This window comes from Chelonoidis abingdonii, chromosome 7 (genome assembly GCF_003597395.2).
Source record: "Chelonoidis abingdonii isolate Lonesome George chromosome 7, CheloAbing_2.0, whole genome shotgun sequence".
Classification (NCBI taxonomy): domain Eukaryota; kingdom Metazoa; phylum Chordata; order Testudines; family Testudinidae; genus Chelonoidis; species Chelonoidis abingdonii.
Window position 1 is genome coordinate 105,535,853 of NC_133775.1, and position 23,656 is coordinate 105,559,508.

General features: G+C 46.6%; 1 protein-coding gene across 1 annotated transcript in view; it reads right to left on the reverse strand.

The window, feature by feature from the left end:
- The window catches only part of FAT2 (FAT atypical cadherin 2), a 77,206-nt gene that overhangs the window by 50,178 nt on the left and 3,372 nt on the right, over positions 1 to 23,656 (reverse strand). Inside the window, 2 exon segments of the mRNA XM_032771750.1 lie at positions 9,575 to 9,889; positions 10,639 to 13,933. Of these exon segments, the coding sequence (XP_032627641.1) occupies positions 9,575 to 9,889; positions 10,639 to 13,903 (3,580 nt within the window). The 5' untranslated portion in view covers positions 13,904 to 13,933.

Sequence of the window (23,656 nt, forward strand, 5' to 3'; positions counted from 1 at the left end):
AGTGCCACAGGCAGCAGAAAATTGCATGTGGCTGTGAGAAACACCCTGCAGCTGTGGCAGCTGCCACTATAAATATTTATCTGATGCATTTCAAACAGTAAACCTGGTCTCCTTAATGTATCTCGTAACAAGAGTAGCTTAACAGACTACGTTTGGATACATGTGATGGATTCCCGCCCTCCCACACCCCATCACCATTTCTACATCTGAGCAGAGATAGAAGAGCAAGAAGCAATAAGACAGCAATCAAGGAATCTTTGAATCTTTTCCCTTGTCATAGAATCATAAAAATGTAGCGCTAGAAGGGACCTCAAGAAATCATCTAAGTCTCCCCCCACGGTGAGGCAGGAACAAATATATCCATGAGAACAAGTAAGTCTCTGATTTAGCAAAACACTTTAGCACATGCTGAATCGGGGCCTAAATGCTGAGTCATAAGCAATGGCGCCTGGGGAGGCTGCTGAATCCTGTAGCAATGGCTTACGGGGGAATAGCTGGGTGGATGCCAGGTGGGTAAGTGGATGTGAAAGGGGGAACATGAGTGAAATGTATGCAGTGGAGTTGTAGTCATGTCCGTCCCAGGATATTAGAGAGACACGGTGGTTAAGGTGATCTCTTTTATTCGACCCACTTCTGTTGGTGAGAGAGACAAGCTTGCGAGACCTGAAGCAGAGCTCTGTGTGGCTCGGAAGCATGTCTCTCTCGCCAACAGAAGTTGGCCCAATAAAATATATTACCTCACCCACCTTGTCACACTGGTAGAAAGTTAGTCACAAAAAGGAGGCTAGCCTGAGATCCTTCTCTGGGCTGGGCTGGTGGTGGAACTGAAAACAAACTGGGTTCTGGCTGAGCATCACAGTAACTGGGAAATGAAGGAGTAGAGGGTGGGTGGACTCGGTCCTGCTGATCATCATTCTATGATAGAAGTATCATGGTCCACGCTAAACCTTCCCTGTGGATAATGGAGGCTCCTGCTCACCAGCACTGGTGATTTTGCTTCATGTCCATAACTCCTGTGTACAATGGGGGGAGGGTGTCCCTCTTCCATTGGCTTCTCTTTCTGACCCCAGGGCAAGCTCCACTAGGGCAGACTTGTTTCTGTGCCCCCCATCCCATGCCCAGTCGCTGGTGGTGATGCCTCTCCATGGTTTGTTAACCAGCCTGCCTTGAGCCCAGAAAGCGCATGTGGTTAATGGTTAATTGCTCTAAGTCCCAAACAGAGTGGTAGTGCTGCACGCCTGCCAAGGCACACAAATGCAAAGTGTGTTCACACAACTCCGGCAGCTGAGCACTCGGAGCCCCAGAGGCTGAGACCGGACATGAAGTTCAGGGGAAGCCAGATGGAATTAATACCTATTTTTTCTTTGTTGCCATTCTGTTACGCACACTCTGAAATCAGAGGGCTAGAGTGGAAGGCAAAACCATTACTTCCCTTAGCTATTGTGCCCTGAAGAGATGTTTACACACAGCTGTTTGAACCACTTCCTCCTAGGAGCTGGAAAAAAGCACCCTCCCCCGATCATTGTTGTTTTCCTTTCTCATTTGGCCAACACCGAGCAGGCTCTCTAAAGGGATTTGAAATCCACTCTGGGTTTTTGGGCCGATTTCCTTGGTTTTGCCCCAGTGCTCAGTAATGGTAAAGGTACCTTGTCACTGTTTGGAAAGGCACACTAGCCAGGAGGCTGGAGCTCCAGAGGCCAACTCAGCCCCTGCACACAACCTGGAGGTTAGATGCCATGGGAGTGGTTAACTCCCTCAAGCTTTTACTGCCCAGGTTAATCATTGAGCGGGTGGCCTTTTTACAAAATCCCAGACAAGAACCAACACAAACATGTTTACTCCTAGGTTGTCTCCTCCTCCTAATAATCTTCAGGCTGGTCCTGAAGATCACTTGCAAACTAACTCAGGTACTGTATCGGCTTTAAAGTTCTTTTGCAGCTGGAAGAAAAGTTTGCAAGGCCAGGAATGCACAAGCCCTGTGCTTGCAGCCTGTCCGAGCCCATGTGCTGAGCAATGGGAACAGATCTTTTCTGCCTGCAGCAACAAAATGCCTCCTGCTCACTGTCAGAATAAGGAAAAAGAAAGCCAGGCATGTTGGAACAGGAGCAGCAATCAACGGCGCATCGGGATCAGCCAACAGAAAACAACAGCTTCTGCTGGCAGAGCTGGGGATAGGGTTCTGATCTCATGCCCAGCTTGGGCAAAAGCAGAACCCAAAGAGTTAAAACAGGGAGCTCCTGTCAAGAGCACCTGAGTTTTTTACCACAAGGTCCTGAAAAAGGAGGAGGTAGTTTGCCTGAAATCCCTTCTCTCTCTTATATTGTCCCGTTCCTTCTTTTCATTTCTCCCCCGGACCCCCTTTCATGTGCTTTCTTACCTCCCTCACTCTTTTTCTTTTTTTTCTGTTCTCCCATTTCACCTCCTCATTAGACCCCTCTCCCTCTTTCTTTTGGCACAAATTGTTAATGGTGAGGGCAATTAACCACTGAAACGAACTATCAAGGGCAAGGTGGATTCTCCATCTCTTGATGTCTTCAGATCCAGACTAGATGCCTTTCGGGAAGATACGTTTTAGCCACACACAAGTTATTGGGCTCATTAAAGGGACAACTGGGTGAACGTTAATGGCCTGTGACATACAGGAGGTCTGACTAGATGATCTAACAATCCCCTTTTTCCTTATATCTCCCTGTGACAGAATGTTCACCTCAGACTAGACCACAAAGGGTTAATGTGGCCCAGGTGGGATTAAGTAATCCAGTAGGCCACATCTGAGGGAGAATGAACCTTGATGAGAAAGCCCTGATTAAGGATACAGGTGGGGCTAGTATAAAGCAAGGAAGTTTACAGCAGAAAGGAGCTCAGTGTAGAAGCCTGCAGTTATTCTCTGGATTTAGAGAGGGAAAGGAGGAGACCCAGGGGTAGAGAGAAAGTTCTGGGATCCTGGCCCTGAAGGAAGAGTTTACCTAGAAGGGTGGTGGAGCAGAAGCCTGATTGGGATGGAGTAGGAAAAGGCTCAGGGAAAGGGCAGCAATGTTTGGGATGATGCAGACTTTGGCTGGTGATTAGAGTGTCCCTGAGCAGGAACCTGGATTAGTGAGCAGGCCCCGGTTCCCCTGCTAGCCACTGTGGAAGTGGCACAGCCTGGGCAGTGAATGGGAAGGCTGCCTGAGACAGTTCATATGGAAATAATATGATATTCCAGAAGGGGGAAAACACATTTTCACGAGGGTGAGTAAGGGCTGTACAACTGGTCCTTAGAAAGTTACAGCTGGGATGACATTAGCTCAGTAGTAACATAGGGACACTCGAAGTAACCAGGGGTCCATACATTCCAGCATCCTCTCTCTGACAGCAGCCAGCACCACACGCATGAGAGGAAACTTCAAGAACCACCCCTTAGTAGACAATTCTGGACAAAGCTAGCCAGCAGGTGTAAGGGACTGGAGTACAGGCAGTCTGGCCTAGCAGTCACAGCTGGGCTGAGGTCTTCAGGAATCAGGGCCAGAGTCAGGCTGGAGATGAGAGGCAGTACCGGGCTAGAATCAAGAGGCAGGAATCAGGGGGTCAAAGTCAGGATGGAGGCAAAGACCAGGTGAAGTCTGGCATTACAGCAGGCCACCATCTGTGTGGTTGCCTAGACAACTTCCTGGGGTTAAGTAGGTGCAGTTGGCCATTCAGAGAACCTCATGATACTGTCACTCTGGATCTCTTGGGTGGTACTTCCTGTGGCATCTATCCTCCACGCTGTTCCCTGGCTATACTTCTGCATGGCTGCCTAGGGGCTTTTGGGAATATCAACTGCTCCAGGCTCTGCAGCCTTGGGTTCTAGTTGCTAGTCCCTTATATAGGGGACACTTCTTCCTAACCCATTAATGGTTAGCTTATTCCCTAAAGCATGAGAATGTCTATCCAGTGTAAAATGATTCCATCTAATGTGACAATGGATGTGCTTGTTCTCCATATAAATATCCAGCCCTTTTTTTGAATCATGCTTAGCTCTTAGCCTCAGAGATGTCTTGTGAAAGTGAGTTCCACAAGCCTCAAGTACTGTTCCTTTAAGAATACAAAGTGAGATTATGATCGCACTGGATTTCAGCATTTTGAATGAAGTCAGCAGTGAATGCTTTCCATGATGAGAATGATTTCCCTGGTATCAAGGTCACTCCTGACACCATCAGATCTACCCTGCATATTGTTGATTAGGAGTGAACAGTCTTCACTTCTGTAATTCATTTGGAAAGAAGCAAATGCTTTCCAGGGTTCTTTAGAACCATGGTTTGTCTTTGAAGAGAGGTATCTCCTGTGCACTGCTCAATGGAGGTCACTACAAAGGTGATCCAAGCGAGGGGTGGTTTCACAAGCACCTCTTTGGCTTGTGTCTCCAGTTCCTAATTCCAAGAGTCAAATTCAGGAATGTGAGATCTGGTAATAAAAGCCAAAGGATTTGCAGCTGGAACAAACCCAAGCATGTAAAGGCTTGTTGCAGGAGCATGAAGGTAGAAACCCAAGACTTATTCTGGTTTCAGCTTTTACAAGGACTTTAAATCCAGTCTCATTTGCAAGTCAGTACTGTATGCAGCCCTCTGTTTAAAGGTGACAAAGAAAAAATCCACCCCACAAGTATTGCCAGCATCATGTAACACACTGCACAGTTGATGTTAGAACAGTCTGTGGTTTCCTAAATCTTTTACAGTCAGATGGGCACGGTGTGCTCCGTGGGATGGAACAGAAAACAGGTGTCTTAGATCTGGGTTAAAACAATGCCCAACATAATATATAGAGATATACCAATCCCATAGAACTGGGAAGGGACCTTGAAAGGTCATTGAGTCCAGCCCCCTGCCTTCACTGGCAGGACCAAGTACCGATTTTTTGCCCCAGATCCCCAAGTGACCCCCTCAAGGATTAAACTCACACTCCTGGGTTTAGCAGGCCAATGCTCAAACCACTGAGCTATCCCTCCCCAAAATGTGACTTTGCTGGGACTCAGACCCAGAACCTTTGAATCCCTTTAGCCTCTAGAAGTCCAATGCACTATCCATTGTGCCACAGAGCCAGCTTTTTTTTGAAGGGAAAAGACTGGGGATGTTATATGCCAAAGCAGCCCATGAGCAACTGCCACATTGCTGCTCAGATGTCCTTCTTTAAATCAAAGTCTGAAGACCCACAAATGACGTTGATTACTGTGTCTGTAGGAGACAACATGCTGAGCATGTCATCAGGCACTGCTTGCTGCAGGGTCATTACAGACAGGCAGCTTCACTGCCAGACTTTCAGCCAAGACAAAGCTATACACGTGTTGTACAAGACATGACATATCTGAGGGCACACAGCTACTGCAAGTCATAGGGAATGCCATGGTAGCGGATGGCCTCTGAAAAGGCAGAGCTGGAGAAAATTATTCATACCTCTAAGCATAAACCACATTGATCCTGAGGTAGCAGGCTGCCAGCTGTCTCCTGTTCAGGCATTTGTGGGATTTTTATAGCCAATGTAACTAACTTACAAGACTACACCCCATTAGAGCTCACCGCAGTAAAGCAGAAAGTGACCTTTTCCTCCCTGAGAATAAGGTGCCCATATGTCTCAAAGCACTCTTAAATCTGCACACTGTGAGCCCAGCTGATAGGTGATGGATAAGGAGAATGCATTCAGGAATGTTTCCCAGCCCTGGTCTCCTGAAAGAAGGAACTCGGGTTTAAAGAGGGGGGGGGGGGGCCATCTCTGCAAGACTTTCTCGTTCCCTCCATGGAAAGAAACACACAGGGAAAAAAATGGGTTTGTGGAAGCACTAGCCCCTCCGGATGCAGGAACCCAGTAGTAGCAGACAGCTCAGAGGTGGAGGGTGTTCCTGAGGAAAAGAAACTGCCTGAGCGAGTAGTTGGTGAAAGGGAAGAAGGTATGAGTTTTCTGAGGCAAAGTGGATACCATGTATTCTACATTTCCTTGTCTATAGGACAAGTGACCCAAACCACCCTGTAACGCCGACATCTTCAATTCCCTGCACAGCGCCACCTGCAAACTCCCCATACACTGGAACACAATTTACGTCAAAGAATGACTTCTGAATACTAGGCAAATCCAATGTAGATGTCTGCACACGTTTCCAGCTAAGACTATGTCTCGTAAAAAATCATCTGCACCATCTGCTGGGCTGGGCTGGGGATACTCCATTGCCAGTGGCAGGAAGCTCTCATCTTCGCTGGGTTTATTTCCTCTTCTTATTAACCTTTTGTTTCTTACCCCCTCTGTCACCCTCTCTCAGGTAGCTGAGAGGGGAGACAGGGTTGAGTCCCTTATGCTAGCTCTATGCTGTCTGGGGAAGCCCTTGTTGAGGGATCAGTCTCGCGGGGGCCCTTTCTGCTCCCTGTAAAGCCTTGTGGCTTGAGAGAATGACTTAAAGAGACTGCATTCCTGTTGCTCCACAGAATAGCTGCAGCGTGGGCTGCGTCTGCCAGTGTGTCTCAACTCCAAACAGAGGAACCTCTCTCCAGGACTGGGAGGTGGAGTGTAACCTCTGTGGCCCCTGCAATTCTTGATTTCTCTGAGACCACCAGCAAAATGACAACTGGGGGGAAGGGGCCCTCTGTCCATAGGGAACCACACTGAAACCTGCCGGGGGTTGGGGGCTCAGGGCAGGGGGTTGGGGTGCGGGCTCCGGCCTGTCACCAGTTACCTCGAGTGGCTCTGGAGTGGCAGCGGCACATGGCATCTTTATGCAACGGGGCTAAGAGGAGGCTCCCTGCCTGCCCTGGCCCCGTGTCAAATCCCATAAGTGGCCAGCATGTTCAGCAGTGGCTCTTGGGGGTGGGGTGAGGCAGGCGACTCTGCCACACGCTGCCCTCGCCTGCAGTTCCCTGTTCCCAGCCAATGAGAGCTGCGAGGCGGGGACGTGGTGCCTGCAGGTGAGGGCAGCATGCAGAGCCCTCTGTCTCTGCCCTCCGCCAGGAGCCGCAGGGATGTGGTGCCGGCTGCTTCTGAGAGCGGCGGGGGGCCAGAGAAGGCTGGGAGCCCCCTTTAGCCCTGCTTTGTAATAGGGCTGGTAATCCTGTGGGCCGGGTCCAAAGTCCTGATGGGCTGGATCCGGTCTACAGGTTGTAGTTTGCCCCCCCCGACCTAGACTGTGGTTTTCTCCAAGTTTAGGAAGTTTCCTTCTGAGTGTGCTGTTGGCTCATGACTCTGAAACCTTTGTGCCAACTCTCATCTCTTCAGTATTTGCTAAAATTGCATGACTAACAACAATAGACTCTGTGGTTTCCACTTGAAATTACTCATAGCTCATAACCAAAGAACATAAAGAAAGTAAGACTCCCAGTCATGTCCAGTCACAGCCACTTCTGCCTCAGCAAATTCAATCACTCAAAATATTCTCCTGTCTTTGAATGTTGGGTTGATCTCAGAGTAAGTGTGGTAGAATTTGGAAGTGATCATTTATAACCTCTTTTAGAGCTTTGCTGGTTCTGGAATTTAAACCCTTCTAGAACCTTTCACGGTCTTTCCTCCATTTAGTAAAGAAAGAGAGAGAGGCAGTTTTTGCCTTTGAAAAAGCACTTAGAATAAAGAGCTAGAATATTGGGAAAACCTCTTCAGCGTGTGTTAAAAGCACTAGAGGCTTCATGGTGCCAGAAACTTCTCTGAGCCCTTTCCCCCTCTCTTTAAATTTAGGTAAAAATCACCCATTGGTGAATGTTTTTTCCCTTCACAACTATGATGGTTGTTCACTGGCCTGAGATGGTCAAGTAGATCCCCATGTCAAACACACTGTAAATCATCACTGATGACAAAGAGCAGCATTCTACCTTCCACCACTTTTCAGCCATCGGTAGCCTCAGGATGAGACACAAGAAGTTTGTAGTTGAAGCCATTTTAGTGGGGCAACCAATGCACTCCCTTCCTCATTGTGAAATCAGCATTGTGTTAACAATAAACTGCCGACAGTCCAGAAATTTAGACAAGCTGTTACTTTATCTGGCAACAGCAATCAATGCCTTCTTTTTAATATCTGTATATACTTGCATGTAAACCTCGGGGTGCATGCCAGGGTTTCCAGGCAATCGTTTTGGTTTTGGGTGACATGCAAGTAAAGGAGAAGAGAAAGGAAGCTAGATCAATTTTGGAAGCAGGTCCTCTCACTGCTCCCAAGCTCTGAGTTTAAGGAAGAGTCCTCCCACCAAGTGATAAGGTGACCTCTCATCAGATGCATACAATCCCTGAGATGGAGAGTACAGAGAGAGGGATAGGAAACGGCTTATATGTGAGTGACACATTTTTTGGTTGTGTATAGACATTTCCCTTAGAGGTGAATCAGCTCGTTTGGATTTTAGCCTGGTTATTTAACATAAAATTAAAATACTGTTTTTACGTGGATGCTGCAACTCTCTAGCAGAGTGAATAGTTACTAGAAGTGCAGAGGAACGTAGAGCTGCAGTTGCTGAAGAAGACAGATGGGTGGGAGGACTCCAGAGCCCACCATGTAACACTATCCAGCATGTCGCCATTTGTGGCCAACATACAGTACCATCTTACAGGGAGTACAAAAAGAGTTTCTATTGAAACCTGGAGGTTCTAACCATTTACTATACTGTACCATACCTGCCCTCCCCCCACCTGGTCAACCCTACAATATCTCAACATCTGGAGACCACCAGTCCCCCTTCTTAACAGGCCAGGGGAGGGGTTACTAAAGACTGATGAGCAACACCCATTGCCAAGAGCTGTTAGTTCACATGCCTTTTCGATACATCCAGCTGCTGTAGCATACTGAGAGCAAGGAAGTAAGCATAGTTCAAAACTTTAACCTGTTGCACTATTGTGGTGCGGCACATGCCAGATTCATTTACTCAACCCCATCTCATACTCAGAGTCTTTGCCCTCCTTTCCCCGGTTCCCAAGAGCTGATATAGTGAGAGGCCTGGCAGAGCTTTCATTTTCAGACTGGCCCCCTGTCAGACTCTCATAGTTTGGGGAAACTGTTTACACTAAGCATCAGTGGGCTTTGGAAGGCTCTAACAGATCTGGCAACTAATGCTGGGATGAAAGATATAGTCTGGAGTGATGGCAGAAGCAGGCTGAGTCAATACTGCACTAACAGCACTGGCGAACCAGAGGAGTCCCCAGGTATAGCAGAATTTGTGTTGATTGATCCTGTCATACGGAGATCATTCTATTTTACAACCAAAGAGTGCCTTCCAAAAGGATATTTCCTGCTGGTGCTGATACACTTGCCACTGGCTTACACTGCTCAGCGGGGCAGTTGATTGTAAACATTAAAAACAATTTCTTTGATTCTCTTTGAGGCTATCAAAGAGGTAAAACAACCTTGTTTCTTTCTGAGAGCCACTCGGCTGCAGATAAAGACTGTGACCACTTGTGGGAGTGTCCGTGACAGACAATCAGTCTCTAAGCAGATATTGTACCTGGGGAATTGGATATCTGAAAGAGTCACTGTTAAACTGACCCACTTCATCAGAGGCCAGCTGTAATTTAGCAGCCGTGCTCGCTCCTGCACTGAGTATGCTCTGTGCAACGCTCCGTGTGCACGATGGAGGCACTGAGTCTGTTTAGTCCTTACCTGTGACAGAGTCAATGGTGAAGAACCCTTGAGGGTTTCCATTTACGATGTGGAAAGTCAGCTTCCCTGCAGAGCTGCAGTCTGGGTCCCTGGCATCAAGCTGAAGGACAGAGGTATTCAGTGGGGAGTTCTCCATGACAGAGGCATAAAAGACTGGTCTCGACATCTGGGGTGGGTTGTCATTGATGTCGGTGACTTCAATATAAACTTCAGTCACCGAGGAGAGAGGAACTGAACCTCGGTCAACAGCTAACACTGTCAGCCAATAGTGAGACGTAGATTCTCGGTCCAGTGGTCCCACGGTCTGAATTGTACCTAGGAGAGTTACCAAAAGCTCTTTCAATGGATTCCAAGAATTCCAAAAAACATGCACAGCAATCCCTTTCGAAACTCTGGGTTGGAATTTGTGTGTGATCCATTAGCAGTTCTGTGTTACCAGGCAGGAGATCTGAGTCTCAGCACTGAATCTGGTGCATGGGGTATGGCTTATCTCAGACATGAAGCTTGCATACCTTGGGGTTGTTGGGTGGTGGAGGGGGAGAAAAAGGTGTGAAATGCTGCAGCTGTAGACCCTGATGGCTGAAGTGACTCTTGAATTAATACCCTGTCAGTCCAGCTGAACAAGGTGCATGCAAACCTCACTCTGCTGTGAGGCCTGCTGCTGGCCCAGGCAGTCCTGGATGTGGGCAATGAAAACCAGGAAGCGGGCAGGGAAAGTGTGTCTGGGACATACACCAATCCCAAGTATCCCTGAGCAGCTTCAGGTGGTGGGGCTGTTATGGGACTTTGGCTGCTCTTGCAAGGTATCTTCCCCTTGAAAAACCCCGTAGGGAGGCAGGAGATCCACACTTTGGTGAATTCCCATTGGGAGCAGTTTCCCCTGCCAACTCATGGGGTTGCACATTCCACTTCCCTGCACAAGCAAGGATGATCTGAGCCCACGGACTTTGAAAACAGAATACAGAAAGGTTCTGGTGGGTCAAAATTCAGATCAACCACAGGATGTCATTTAAGCCAATCTTCACTTTGCCCCCTGACATACCCTTACACTGGCCCATCATTACCTGTATTCTCTTCAATGCGGAAGACTGCCAGGCCAGTGCCCTCTCGGATGAAATATTGGAGTTCTCCATCCTTCCCCTTATCGCCATCCTGAGCTGTTACTGTCATCACCGACACGCCCTCGGGGCTGTTCTCCTGCACCCTGCCGCTGAACACAAAGGAGGCAAAGCGAGGAGGGTGTAGGTTCTCATTGACGTCAAGGACATCAACTGCCACGTGGCAGAATGAAGAGCGAGAGATGGGCCTCCCGCCATCGCTGACTTGTATGGTCAGATTGTAAAAGTTCCTCGTCTCATAATCCAGCTCTTTCTCCACCCGGAGAGCCCCTGTCAGCCTCTCCATGTGGAACGTCCTCTCCTCATTGTTGATAAGACTATATTTTACCTCTCCCCCAGAGCCAGCATCAGGATCAAAGGCTTCCAGGAAGAGCAGAATGGTCCCCAGGGGCAGGTCCTCAGGGACCTTCACATGGTTCAGGGCTGGGATGCAGTGTGGGGAGTTGTCATTTACATCTTCCAAAGTCACTACCAGATCAGTGACTGAAAACAGCTGGTGGCCCATTCTAGGCTGGTCCCTGGCTTCTATTTTTAGCACATAATGAGGCCACAATTCTCTGTCCAGGGGGCCAGTCACTGTCACCTCCCCGGTGACACTGTTAATGACAAATTTATCAGTGGGGGCTAGGAAGGAATATTTTACCTTCCCATTGTCATCTGTATCAGCATCTTCTGCTTTCACCTGTGCTACAGTTGTCCCTGCTGTTACATCTTCTGGTATCACCACCCCATATGCACCTGGTGGGAATTTAGGAGCATTGTCATTGGCATCCAACACATTCACCGCCAAGAGTTTCCATGACGACCTCTGAGGAGTGCCAAGGTCATACACAGTAATGTTAAGGATGTAGAAGCTGGTTCGTTCATGGTCTAAAGGGGAGAGAACTTGGAGGAGACCCATTTCCATATCAATTGTAAAGCAACTGTCTTCATTTCCATCAGTGATCACATAGACCAGTTTGCCATTAAAGCCAGGGTCAGGGTCAACAGCTGCAAGGTCAACAATGGTTGAGTTGACTGGGGCAGTCTCCATGATATCGATAGATCTTGGAAAGTTGTCATCAAACTGAGGTGTATGATGATTCACATGATACAGGTTCACAGAGGTTTCCTCCTCCAAGCCTTGGTCCTGAGACAGAGACTCGATGGAGTGCATTATATTCTCCGTCAGCTGCTGCAGCACCCCCGTCTCTTCGCACTGCATGTGGACTGGGAAGCCTGGGCTGACCACAGTGATGTTAACAGATGTAGGTGAAGCATAGTTCTCTCCATCCGTTGCAGTTATTTTCAGAGAATAGAGTGGTGACTGCCCAGCAGGAAGATCTCTGAGAGAGGTTCTAAGGGAAATGATTCCAGAGACGGGATTCAGGTCAAAATGCTGCAGCTCATTGCCAGACATGATTTGGTATCTTACGTGCTGCAGGTCATCGACATCAATGGCAGATATTGTGACCACAGGGTGCCCAATAGATAAGTCCCGTGGGATGCTTCCATTGCAGTTTGCCTTCTCGAACACTGGGGCATTGTCATTCAGGTTGTTCAGAATGAGGGAAACGTAAACCTCAGTCTCATGGCGGAAAGGGGATCCCCAGTCTGATGCCCACACACGCAGATGGTACCATCTCTGCATCAGTTCATAGTCCATTGGCGTGGAGGTGGAGATGATGCCTGAGTATGGGTCAATGACAAATGGAACTGCTTTCTTGTTGGCTATGCTGTAGGTGACAAAGCCATTCTCCCCATGGTCATGGTCTTCAGCCTGCACTGTTAAAACACTGGTGCCAGGCGGGATGTTTTCATCAAAGGTGCCACGATAGGAAGACTGAGTAAAAGTCGGAGCATGGTTGTTGCAATCAATGATATCAATGGCAACAGTGGCGTAGGCCTGACTGTTGGCCGTTGTAACTTCAAGCTTAAAGTGAGACTGGTCTTGGAAGTCCATCGTTCTGACTGTAGTTATGAGCCCGGTTTGAGGGTTGATTTTAAACCCTGTGCTGTCGGGAGTGGGTCTCAAAATATATTTCAGTTTTGGAAAGACTGAAGTGATTTTAGCCATAGCAACTTGGCTCCCAGGTGGGGAAAATTCACTGAGCTGGACTCTGTACACTTCCCGCTGAAATCTGGCAGAGACATACTTGGAAGGAGGTATATGGATAACTCTAATCTGTGAGCACAGAGGTGGTTTGCTCTTGTCCTTGGCCTGCAGACTTAGATTGAAACCAGAGGGGTTAGCCAACCAGTTGATCTCTTTGGTCGACACAATCATGAACTCATTGCTCCCAACAAAGGATTTTATGGCTTTGAAATGCCTTCCTGGATCTCCGGCCACAATATCAACTGAATCGATCCCGGGTTCTGAACCACTAGCTTCCACAAACAATGTAGCATAGAGGAGGTCCTCAGCAGAGTCAGCTGGTGTCACTGTCACTGAGGTAATAGCTGGGGGCTTCCTGGCAGATGGCTCCACTTGGACCACCAAACTAGCTAGGTTTCCAAAGCCATTGCCCTCAGAGATTTTTCGCATTCGGTCCACAGCCAGGACCTGCAGCTGGTGTTTCCCTCGGTATGTACCATTCAGCCTCCCGGACGTCATCACTACTCCGCTGGTGGGGTGCACTGTGAACAAGTGTGAGCGGGTGTGGAGAACATAATAGAACTCTGCATTCTGACCCACGTCAGCATCCGTGGCGCTGACCACAGTGATGGCAGTTTTCGGAGGTGTGTCTTCTCTGATGGTGACTTTGTACGAGGGGGGTGAAAAGAGAGGTTTCAAGTCATTCCTGTCCAGAATGCGGATCAGCACTTTGGCCCACGCTTCATAGGCAAAGGCTTTCTCTGTGGCTTGAATTATCAACATGTAATTGTCTTTCACCTCCCTGTTTAAAAGCGCCATGTTCCCGCTCCTCATTCTGATCCTCAGGAAGCAGAAATCCCCAAGCGTGTTCTCCTCGGTTTTAAAGAGACTATCACTGTCCCCGGAAGCTATTCTGTATCTGACGTCCCACTCTGGGTCCCTCACATAAATGCCCATTTTGACATAGCTCTCTACATAGGTTTTAGGAGCCGAATTCTCATAGATTGTGGCGTTATAAAAGGGGTGGGTAAAATGCAAGGGGGATGAGTTGCCTTTCTCAGAGCTCCCCACACAGGCCAGACAATGCATCAGAAAACAAGCAGAGCTCAGGACACGCTTCTTTGTAGCAACGGCCATGGTGTGTGAGGCGGGGTGTCTCCTTGGGCCCTGAAGGGAGGCAAAGAACGAACAATTAGTCTGTTAGCTAACATGGATGGGGGCAGTTATATTAAATCTCACATGTTACAGCACGAAAGAAGATGCAACACAAGGTAAGGATGTAATTGAACTAGGCATTATGCTCACATCCAGCAGGACCTGATTTAAAGAAACAGTATCACTCTCCAGCAAATGTCATAAAATAGAAACACAGGAATTACCAGACTGGATCAGAACCTTGGTCTATCTAGTCCAGTGTCCTATCTTTGACGGTGGCCAGCACCAGGTGCCTCATGGAATCTCCACCGTGGGGAGATGTGGGACAATCTGCCCTAATCTCATTCTAATCCCTACTAGCTAGAGATTGCATTAAACCCTGATGCGTGAGGTTTTCGGTCCCTTCCAAAACTCTCTTTTTTTAGCAATAGCTATTACAACTCAGGGTGACCTTTTTATTCCTATAAATGTTCAGTCTTTCTTTGAATCCTGCTGAGGCGATGTCCCGTATTTTACTGAAACTCGTTGAGCTGTTGTGTGCTTTCTGAGGTTCCTTCCTCTTGCTGAGTACCAAGACACGAGTGTCTCTGCGGCAGGTACAATCTTACTGTCACTGCTGCCAGGTTCCTTCACTAGCATCACACCTGAATCTGTGGATTAATAACATTATCATCATGAATGTGACTGTGACATGACTTAAGGGCAGCAGATGTGTAATTAATATGGAGAAATGTTATTAGCAAGGGTGACAATGGTTTTTAAATGGCCAGGATATTTTTTATAAAGCTAGATGAATGCTTTTCTCTTTGCATAGGGGATGAAACTGGGGATATTCACTGATAATTCAAGATATTTTTACGTGCCTCTACTTCTCTTGGATATCCCAGGAGATCACTTTCTGGGACTGTCCCTTCCTCTTTTAACTTCAAATTGCATATCAAGTACCTGCCACTTGTTTGGCACCTTACTAATTTAAACAAGAAAGACTTGTTTTTCCAGATGCTTTTTCAAGATTCATCTCTTTAAAAGCCGGGACTGGTTCAATTTCCTAGTTAAACCAAACCAAGTTTGTGCGCATGTATGTCAGCTTCTCTTGCTGAGATGGCCAGTAAAGGGCCGTCCACTAGATACTATCATTCACACCCAGCCTTCATGAATAAGTAAAGGTCTGTCATCCAGCAGTCTAATTGACTGGTGCGCCTTCCTTTCTGGAACAAGACAACTGAAGTTTAGCTATTGCATATGTAGCATGGGTCACAGGGAAGTGCAAATATCAGAATGAGAAGCAAAAGCCAATGTCATGTGGATTTGGTACAGAGCTGTCAAAATCTTTCCTACTATATTATTTCAGTTCCAAAAAACTCAACACTCACTGAGTTCTGAGCAAACAATGCAACACATGTGTGCTTAAAAAAGTCCTGGGAGGACAAGGCTAATCTATCAAGAGAGACGTGCGGTTTCTTCTAAGTCTGAGCACTGTGTTAAAAGATCTGTTTGCTACTTAAGAGAGCGAAAGAGTCTGGCAACGTGTAGGGACTTGTCTGAAGCTGCTCCTTCACAACGTTTTAATGGTAGAACCTAGAAAGAAGACATGAGGGTGTGTTTGAGTGTGTGTGTGTCCCCCACAGGACTGCAAAGCAGGAAGAGTTTTTTGTCTCATACTATACACGTGAGGAGAGTGAGCCAGCAATAAAAGAAAAAGTGAGAGAGAAGGTAGGATTTTCCAAATGGCACCAGACAATTAACCTTCATGTCTGGTATCTTTTCTCTGGCAGGGCCAATGCCTAATGCTTTAGCATATGGCAAAACATTCCTCCTGACTCCAACCGTTATTAACCTATGCCCTAAAGCAGTCAATTTAATTACCCTTATCTCAGCGTGCGCAACCACTGATATTATTTTTACATACATAACTGTGGCCGAATTCTAACCCCGCGTGTGTGTGTGTGCAATTCCCATTAAAGTCAATAGAAGCTGTGTTTGCAAATGTGACAGCAGAATTTTGCACTTAGCCAATACTAGAATGGTCCCTTCCTGCTCTCCTGAAATAGCAATGAAATTCCTATAGATTTTTCCCCCTTTTCATTTTGTGAGTGGACAATAATCCCTGTTTTCAAACTCTCCCACATGTGGGCCCAAGGGAAGCCCAGTCACTGAAGCCAGAGGTTCTCTAACATTTTCGTTCTGCTGACCACTTCCTAAGAGAACTACTCATGGACCCACCTGCCTTTCCAGCACTCCATGCTCTCACTGCTTATTCCTCCTGAAAATTCCTTTCTGCGAATTACAAAGAAGGCATTCATGGACCACACTATGAGAACTACGAAGCTAAGGTTCATTTGGGACAAAGCCCTATAGAATTTACTGGAAAACAGTAATCTTTCTGAGGTTATTTTTAACCATTCTATAGAATTGAATGGAGAATCCTATCTCTTTTATTGAGTGACTTTAAAAGTCTATAGAAAGGAGAACATCCTGTGTCAAATTCAATAGGTTTGCAGAGTAATTTCTATAACCCCGACTAAATATTGATGGCACCCATTGGTGTCTTCCTTATTAAATTTGATTGGACTTTTCCAAAAGGGGAAACTTTGAAACTGAGCATGCAGGAAAATCATAGCATGAATAACACTGCTGTGCTCTTATTTTCCTAACCTAGTCACACCCTCAGGTTGTCTTTTGGTTTATTCATGGGCAGGAGTAAGGAGATACATAGAGTTTAAAGAGCGGATGGTATCAGTGTTATTAAAAAACCCAGCCTCTTCCAATGAAGTGTTATGGGGCCATCCTTTCCCTTGCACTAGAGCTCTAACTTTCCAGTGCAAGGAGATGACTCAATGCAGTTTTCATTTATTCTGTTCTCCCTTCAGGTGTGGCACAGCACCTTGGGTTCCTCAATGCTGGGTAGGCTTTAGGTTTAGGCTTTAGCCACATTGGTAGGTTCAGTCAGATGGTTTCTGGAAGCCATAGAGTGACCAGACAGCAAGTGTGAAAAATTGGGACATGGAAGGGGGGTAATAGGAGCCTATATAAGAAAAAGACCCAAAAATCTGGACTGTCCCTATAAAATTGGGACATCTAGTCACCCTAGGAAGCCAGCACCTGGATCTTCCAAGTGTGAGGGCATTCTTTACTTAGGTAATGTGATGGAAGGGAAAGGAACCAGAAACATCCTGGGAGGACTTTGTTTCTCTTACAAAGCTTGCATATAATTCAGACAGCAAAGATCTCAGAGCGTATGAAGTGGGACTAGTTGGAGATTTTTTTTTTTGTGGGTAGGTGGAAATAGGAAAAGAGGATGAGAAAACAAACAGATGACTGGTGTGTCATCATGTTGGTTAATGTATTACTGGATGGTGCTCAGCTACTGCAGAGAGGAGCATGGAATACAATAGAATAGAATATGGCGCTCCTTAAGATATGATGTGCTGCAAGTCTGTTAAAGTTCACTCCCTCCTTCTTAAAAGAAATGTTCTGTTATGAAGAGACTGTGTGTTCTAGGGTTCGGTACATTGGTGCTAAACTTCAAGCATAGGAAGCAGCAGATTTTTTAAACAAATCTGAACGCAAAAAAACGTTAACTATCTCAGAATCCAGCTCTAAAATCCTCAAGATGCATCCACTCAGATTTCTAGCTTCAGCGGTTTCCTATGAGCTATAGTCACTGTGACTGTCCCATGGCTACTAAACTCCTTAGTGTACGTTCACCCTTTTATAGGAGCCTTTCCCAGCATGCTTTTCTGGGAGTTGGAAACAAGCAACTGCAGCCATAAGGTGGCCATTTTGCATCTGATTTCTCTAGGCTGCATTTCCTTCCCTTCCAACACCTACTATGGTTTTCCCTGGTCCCCTTCTTTCTCATTCCTGAAGAAGTGGAAGGTCTTCACAGGCTGTTGGTAATGGGAAACAGAGCATTTGCCTTCTTTGTTGCTGCTTTAAATCAAGCCCAGGCTGGTAATGACCAAAAGTTACCATTAGCTATTAGCTGTTTGGTAGGTTTTTATGTGCAATGAATCTGGTGGCTCTCCAGTCACCAGGTCCCAGTGGACAGGTGTCCGCATTTGAAGAACCACCGCCACTGTTGGCACCCTAATGTCAGCAGAGGTCAGTGGGCTCACAGCTGGGATTACCCTCTCACTCTTGTGGATCAGGTTTCTACAGATCACATGCGATGGGAAGCAAAAGGATTGATTCCCCAACACTGCTGATGCTCGGGCATGACTTCTGTCCCTGGAACTGCTTACCTGATACCTTTCACATGGACTAAACTCACAAGAAAAACAGTTCAGAGATGGAACCACAACACCTAGGAAAGCACTGACAAAGCTAAGCCAGAAAGCTGGGGAAAATGAATTGCCCATGGGAGCAAAACTGGTTAGTTATGGCCCATCCTAGGACTCAGCAGAAAACCCTTTAGGAAAAGACCGATAGAATTTTACAGCAATGGAACCAGTAAGGCCCTGCAGAACCATAGGAGGTTTCTGTGACTTTGAAACTCTACAGATTAGGCTGTGTATGTGAAGGGTGTAAAATAAACTGAATTTAATATCACAATAAACAGGAAATCGTGTGCAGGATGTACTGCACTGGCCTGATGAGGGAGTAGGGCATTAAGGGAGAAGAGGCTTTAAGGTGAGGGGCAGTACATAACTCTGAGGTTTCTGCTGCCTAGTTCAGGGATCCCTGAATCATGATTTAGGTGTAGCGTCCGGCACAGGGTCTGGGTTTTGCCTATAGATTAATAGAGAATGAAATCCTTTCCATGATTTGATTACCCTGTAGGATTCTATAGGAGTGACATTATTCTCTATGAAATGTTAATATTCAAAACGGACACTCTTTTCGACAGGTTATTTTCTACAGGAAGCAAGAAAAACAAATCCCTTCCATGTCTTTCAGAGCAGTGACTCAAGAAGTGACACAAGAATACTGTGACCTGGGCTGTACACCTGGCTGTGGCAAAAATTGTCAATGGAGGTTAAATCACACACCCTGTACCATGATTTTCAGTCCCAGACATACAGCGGGCACTTCACGTTCAGTCCCAGGGAAGCTGTTTATTGCCCAGCAGACAAAACTCACATCCTCTGCCCTTCACCTGCTTCCCTTCTCAGGATCTGTTTACCTCCTGAGGTCTTTACCTGGGCGCACATGGGAGGTGGATGTGTTTCTGCTCTCTGCCTGCAGAAGGCCTGACAGCACTACAGTCTTCACTACTGTGCTCTGCTTCCACAATCCTCCCTGCACAGACAGTTGCAGGGATTCTACCATTCTGTACATTGCTCCCTGTTAAAGTGCCAGAACCTAAATGCCAAGAGATCATTCCTCGGTGATTCAGCTTCGTTCACGAGGACCAAGAGGGGATCAGAATTCCTGGAAGGGTTGAATCTTATAGACTCAAGTATCTAGTAAACCCTTCTATCATGCTTTGAGTCAGGCTACATTTTAACTGAGGAACAATCTTGGTGAACCTGAATTAAATATCCCATTTTAGACTCTCTATTAAAAGCATATCCAAGGAGTCTGGCAAATCGAAATGAAGAGACTGGTGCGGTGATGAGGCTCAGAGGGAGAAATCCTTTTGATATGTGGAAACAAAATGATAACTAATAGCTGCATGATAAATGCCAGGCTCAGTTACCCTGTGTGGCTCACAGCAAGCATTTGACATAAAGAAAAGTTGTGAACTGCCTCTGGTAATTTCCCAGAGTAATGCTAGCTTGTGCTTCTGCAGTAGCAAGGGGAGGCACAATGCGGTGTACAGAGCTTGTCTGCTTTTTGGAGGTGCCTCAGAAAAGTGGGGGTAGCCTTGCAGAAAGGAGGGGGGTGAGGGCCAGATAACTCCCTGAGTTCCATTCCTCCCGCAAGAGAAGCAGGAAAAAACACCTCATGCAAGTTAACACTGAACATAGCTGTTGAATTGAAGTCATCCCTCAGGGAACTCCACTGCAGTCTATGGGATGAACTGAGCCCCATTTCTGCTGCCTGCCTTGAATATTTTCGAATGAGAGAAATGTTGACGAAGAGGGCAGTTTCCTGTGGATTCCCCCCTCCTATGTTTCTTTTACCAACTCTAGTCCCCAACACTCTCTCTTTTTTAGCCTTAGACATTAAAAATAAAGCTCTATTGCGGTGTAAGTGCAATGCAGAGTAATGATACCTCCCAGCAGACCCACAACATTCACAAGGGATCCCTGACTGTCAAGCTGTAAATCGCATTATTCCACCTCTTGCCACTGTATGACACATGCACGTCATGGCCCCTCTCATTTTGGTGCCTAGATTTTGGGCGCCCTGCTCAGACCTCCCTGACATCTGAACGGGTCGAGCCCCCACAGCTTCATCACTGGGATGGAGGCTGCTCAGCACCTCTGAAAAATCAGGCCCATGGGAGTTAGGCACCTAAATACTGTTGAGGATCTGAGCCTAGGTGTCTCAAACTCCACACCCCCAGAAAGGAGGCGCCTTATCTGCGTAGCCACTTTGTGGTCCTCAGGTGTATAGTCAGGGGGAGTCAGTCACTGTAATCCTCAGAGGTATGAACTACTGTGTGCTTGTCCAGGAAATCACAGGGTCTGCTCAAACCTTCTGTTTGCTTTCTTTACCATAAGGGCCTGGACTGCACTCTGCTCCTAGAAATGCACTCTGCTTACCACCTGAACTCTGCTCCTAGAAATGCCCTTTTTCCATGAGACCTGGAGGAAAGACTTGATTTAGGAGTCCCATTCTCAGTACCTCCCCCCGCTTTTTATTTCTTGCAGGATATCTACCCACCCTGTGTCATATATTCCCTGCCCTGCGCCTCCCCTTCATTTCCCACTCACCTGTTTAAAACTTTGCACAAAGTCCGGCCAGAAGACTTCTCACAGGACAAACAGGTAGACCCACGCCTACCTCTTCGCCAAAGATTGTAAGGGGGGAAAAGCCCTGTAGCTGCTCAAATTACAAATGACAGGGTCAGTTTTATTGTGGTTTTAAAGTGCAAGGGTCACAAAGGAAGACGGGACAGAGCTAAGGGAGCAAATTATTTAGCAAAGTGGGAGCCAAACCTGAGGGGGGAAGGACTCTAGGAATGCACCTTCTCCTAGCTCAGTATGTACCTGAACAGGAACACAGCATAAGAAATTCAGTTAGGGCCAAACATTGCAAAATGAAATCAACCAGAAAATAATTACTGTTGTTCAATATAGAAAATGTAGGATTAAAAAGTATGCATTTTTAAAGAGGACATTTATCCATGTCACTAACACCTCCTTTGATTAACGCTGAACCCTCTTGAAAAAAAATCTGATTTGCTTTTCAGGATTCATGCTGTTTGTTTACAATTTGCTATTTTCTCTGCTTGGTCAGTGTTAAAAAGGCTGGTCAATTTGATCGCGTGGCTAGATGGTTTCTAGTCAGTTTCACTGCCCTGTGCTCCTGCACTAGCATAATCCTGTCATGTTTGAGTTACCAGGGCTAAAGAGGCAGGTTGTTGCTGTTTAATAAAGGGTTCCACTGAACTTTAAAAAATAAAAACAATGTGATGGAACCATTTCTATTAGTCTTAGGTGTCAGTGTTGCCAACTCGCATGATTTTTATCATAGTCTCATGATATTTGGGGCTTTTCTTAAAGCACCAGCTCCTGGATTCATGTGTTGACATGAGAATCTCTGTTTTCATTTTTAAAAGAAAAGAAAGTTTCCAGCCCTCATAGTTGTGAAATAAAACTTGAAAATGTGACCCTAAGCACTATGCCACCAGAAGACAAATAAAAATTACCCTACTTTTATTATCTCATGATTTTTAAGCCGATCTTGTGATTTTTTATGGGGGGCTGACTTGAGATTTTTGAGTGTTTGGGGTCAGCAATGCTGTATGTCATGTGAAAGTGTGTTTGGGGCAGACTTGACTGGACAGCATCCCTCTAAATCATAGAATCTCAGGGTTGGAAGAGACCTTAGGAGATCATCTAGTCCAACTCTCTGCTCAAAGCAGGACCAATCCCCAGATGCCCCTTCAAGGATTAAACTCACAACCCTGGGTTTAGCAGGCTAATGCTCAAACTGCTGAGCTATCCCTCCCCCTGTAAGAGCATGGCTAGTTTCACAACAATCCGCTACCCTCCACAGCCTTTCAGTCATAAGCAGCGTTTTTAAAATAGCTTGGTCTGAGCACTGGAAATCATTTCCTGATAGCTAAACAGCTAGGAACAGCATGGCTGATCATTTAAAATCTGGTGCGTGTGCATTTTATGACGGAGGTTGGAATGACCCATTAAATAATTGTTCCTGATATGCTGAACATCCTGCAAGTGGATAAATGACTCCCTACTAGGGAGGTATTTAATTTAAGCAACAGCTACCTTATTCTCCAGAGGACCTTCCTCAGTCCTATGAGAATTGGTTGAGGTGATAGCACTCCCTTGGCTAGAGCCTCACATCCAGGTTGTGTCTAAAGCTTGCTGATTCTTCCTGCATAACAGCTCTAAGCTATGGCCTTTCTGATTTGTCCACACAGCTAAAACGCTCAGCATCTGTTGTCTCCATTATTACTACGTCCTTTAGCCTTAACAAATGCAATCTCAAGCCACTCACATCCATTCAAATCACTGCTGCGAAGATAACTTTCTTAGCTGATCACATTGAGTATGTCACGCTTCTGTTTGCAACCTGCTACTGAGTCCCCTTTCTCTGTTGCATCAAACATAAGCTACTTATCTCCTGCCTCTCTCTGCTCGGCTGTTAACACCTTATTTCATCTTTATTTTTATTTAAAAGCCACTTGTCCAGAATCTTTTGGGAGTCACTCCTGCCAACTGCCTAGGCACAGAGCTCCCATCTGCCTGCAGGACTGGCCCCAGAAAAGGGATCTGGAACCCAGGGCATGTCTATCTGCGCTGCAGTTGGGAGGTGTGACAGCAGCGTGTGTGGACATACCTGAGCTAGCTTTGACCAATCAGGGTAGCAAGTTAGTCGTGGCGGCAAGGGTATGGGGTGGCATGGAGAGCGATCAGAGTACATTCCCTCCAGTGACCCTCAGCATGCACTAAGGGGGCTAGCCCGTGCCGCCACAGCTACGCTGCTAGCCTGATCACAGCTAGCTCAGGTATGCGTCGTATATGCTGTATTTGCACCTCCTGATTGCCGTGGAGAAATCCTGCTAGCACTTACGCTTCCTTCCCAGCCTCTCTATCCCAAACAGACTCACAAGAGAATTCTGATGCTCTCCCAGGGATATCATTTGATTAACAGAATTTATATAACCCATCTCCGTTGCTCACTTTCTTTGTCAGCAACCTAATTCACCTGCTGGTTGTTAGTTCTGGTCCCATGACACATGTGCCCCATCAAGCCAATTATCTGCTCAGTCTACAGCAGCTTTGACTCCTTTGCACTGGTTCTTCCAGACGCTTCCTTGAGTTCAGAGTGTGTGTGTAAAGTAGGGTAATGGGGATGAGTCAACAAATTCAGCTGCGCACTGCAAAAGGTTCACTGGCAGATCTCTGGGGATCCATTCCACAGAAATGTGCGCTGCAAAGTTCCACAGGGCAGATGTTTCAGTCAATGGTATAGCTGCCCAGATAGCCCATTAAAATACCAGGCCTGCATGCCATTAGTAAATGCAGGGGGATCGTCTCCCCAAGCAGAGCTGTAATACTATCGTTCTCGTTAGTTACACCTCTACCCCGATATAACATTGTCCTTGGGAGCCAAAAAATCTTACCGCGTTATAGGTGAAACCACGTTATATCG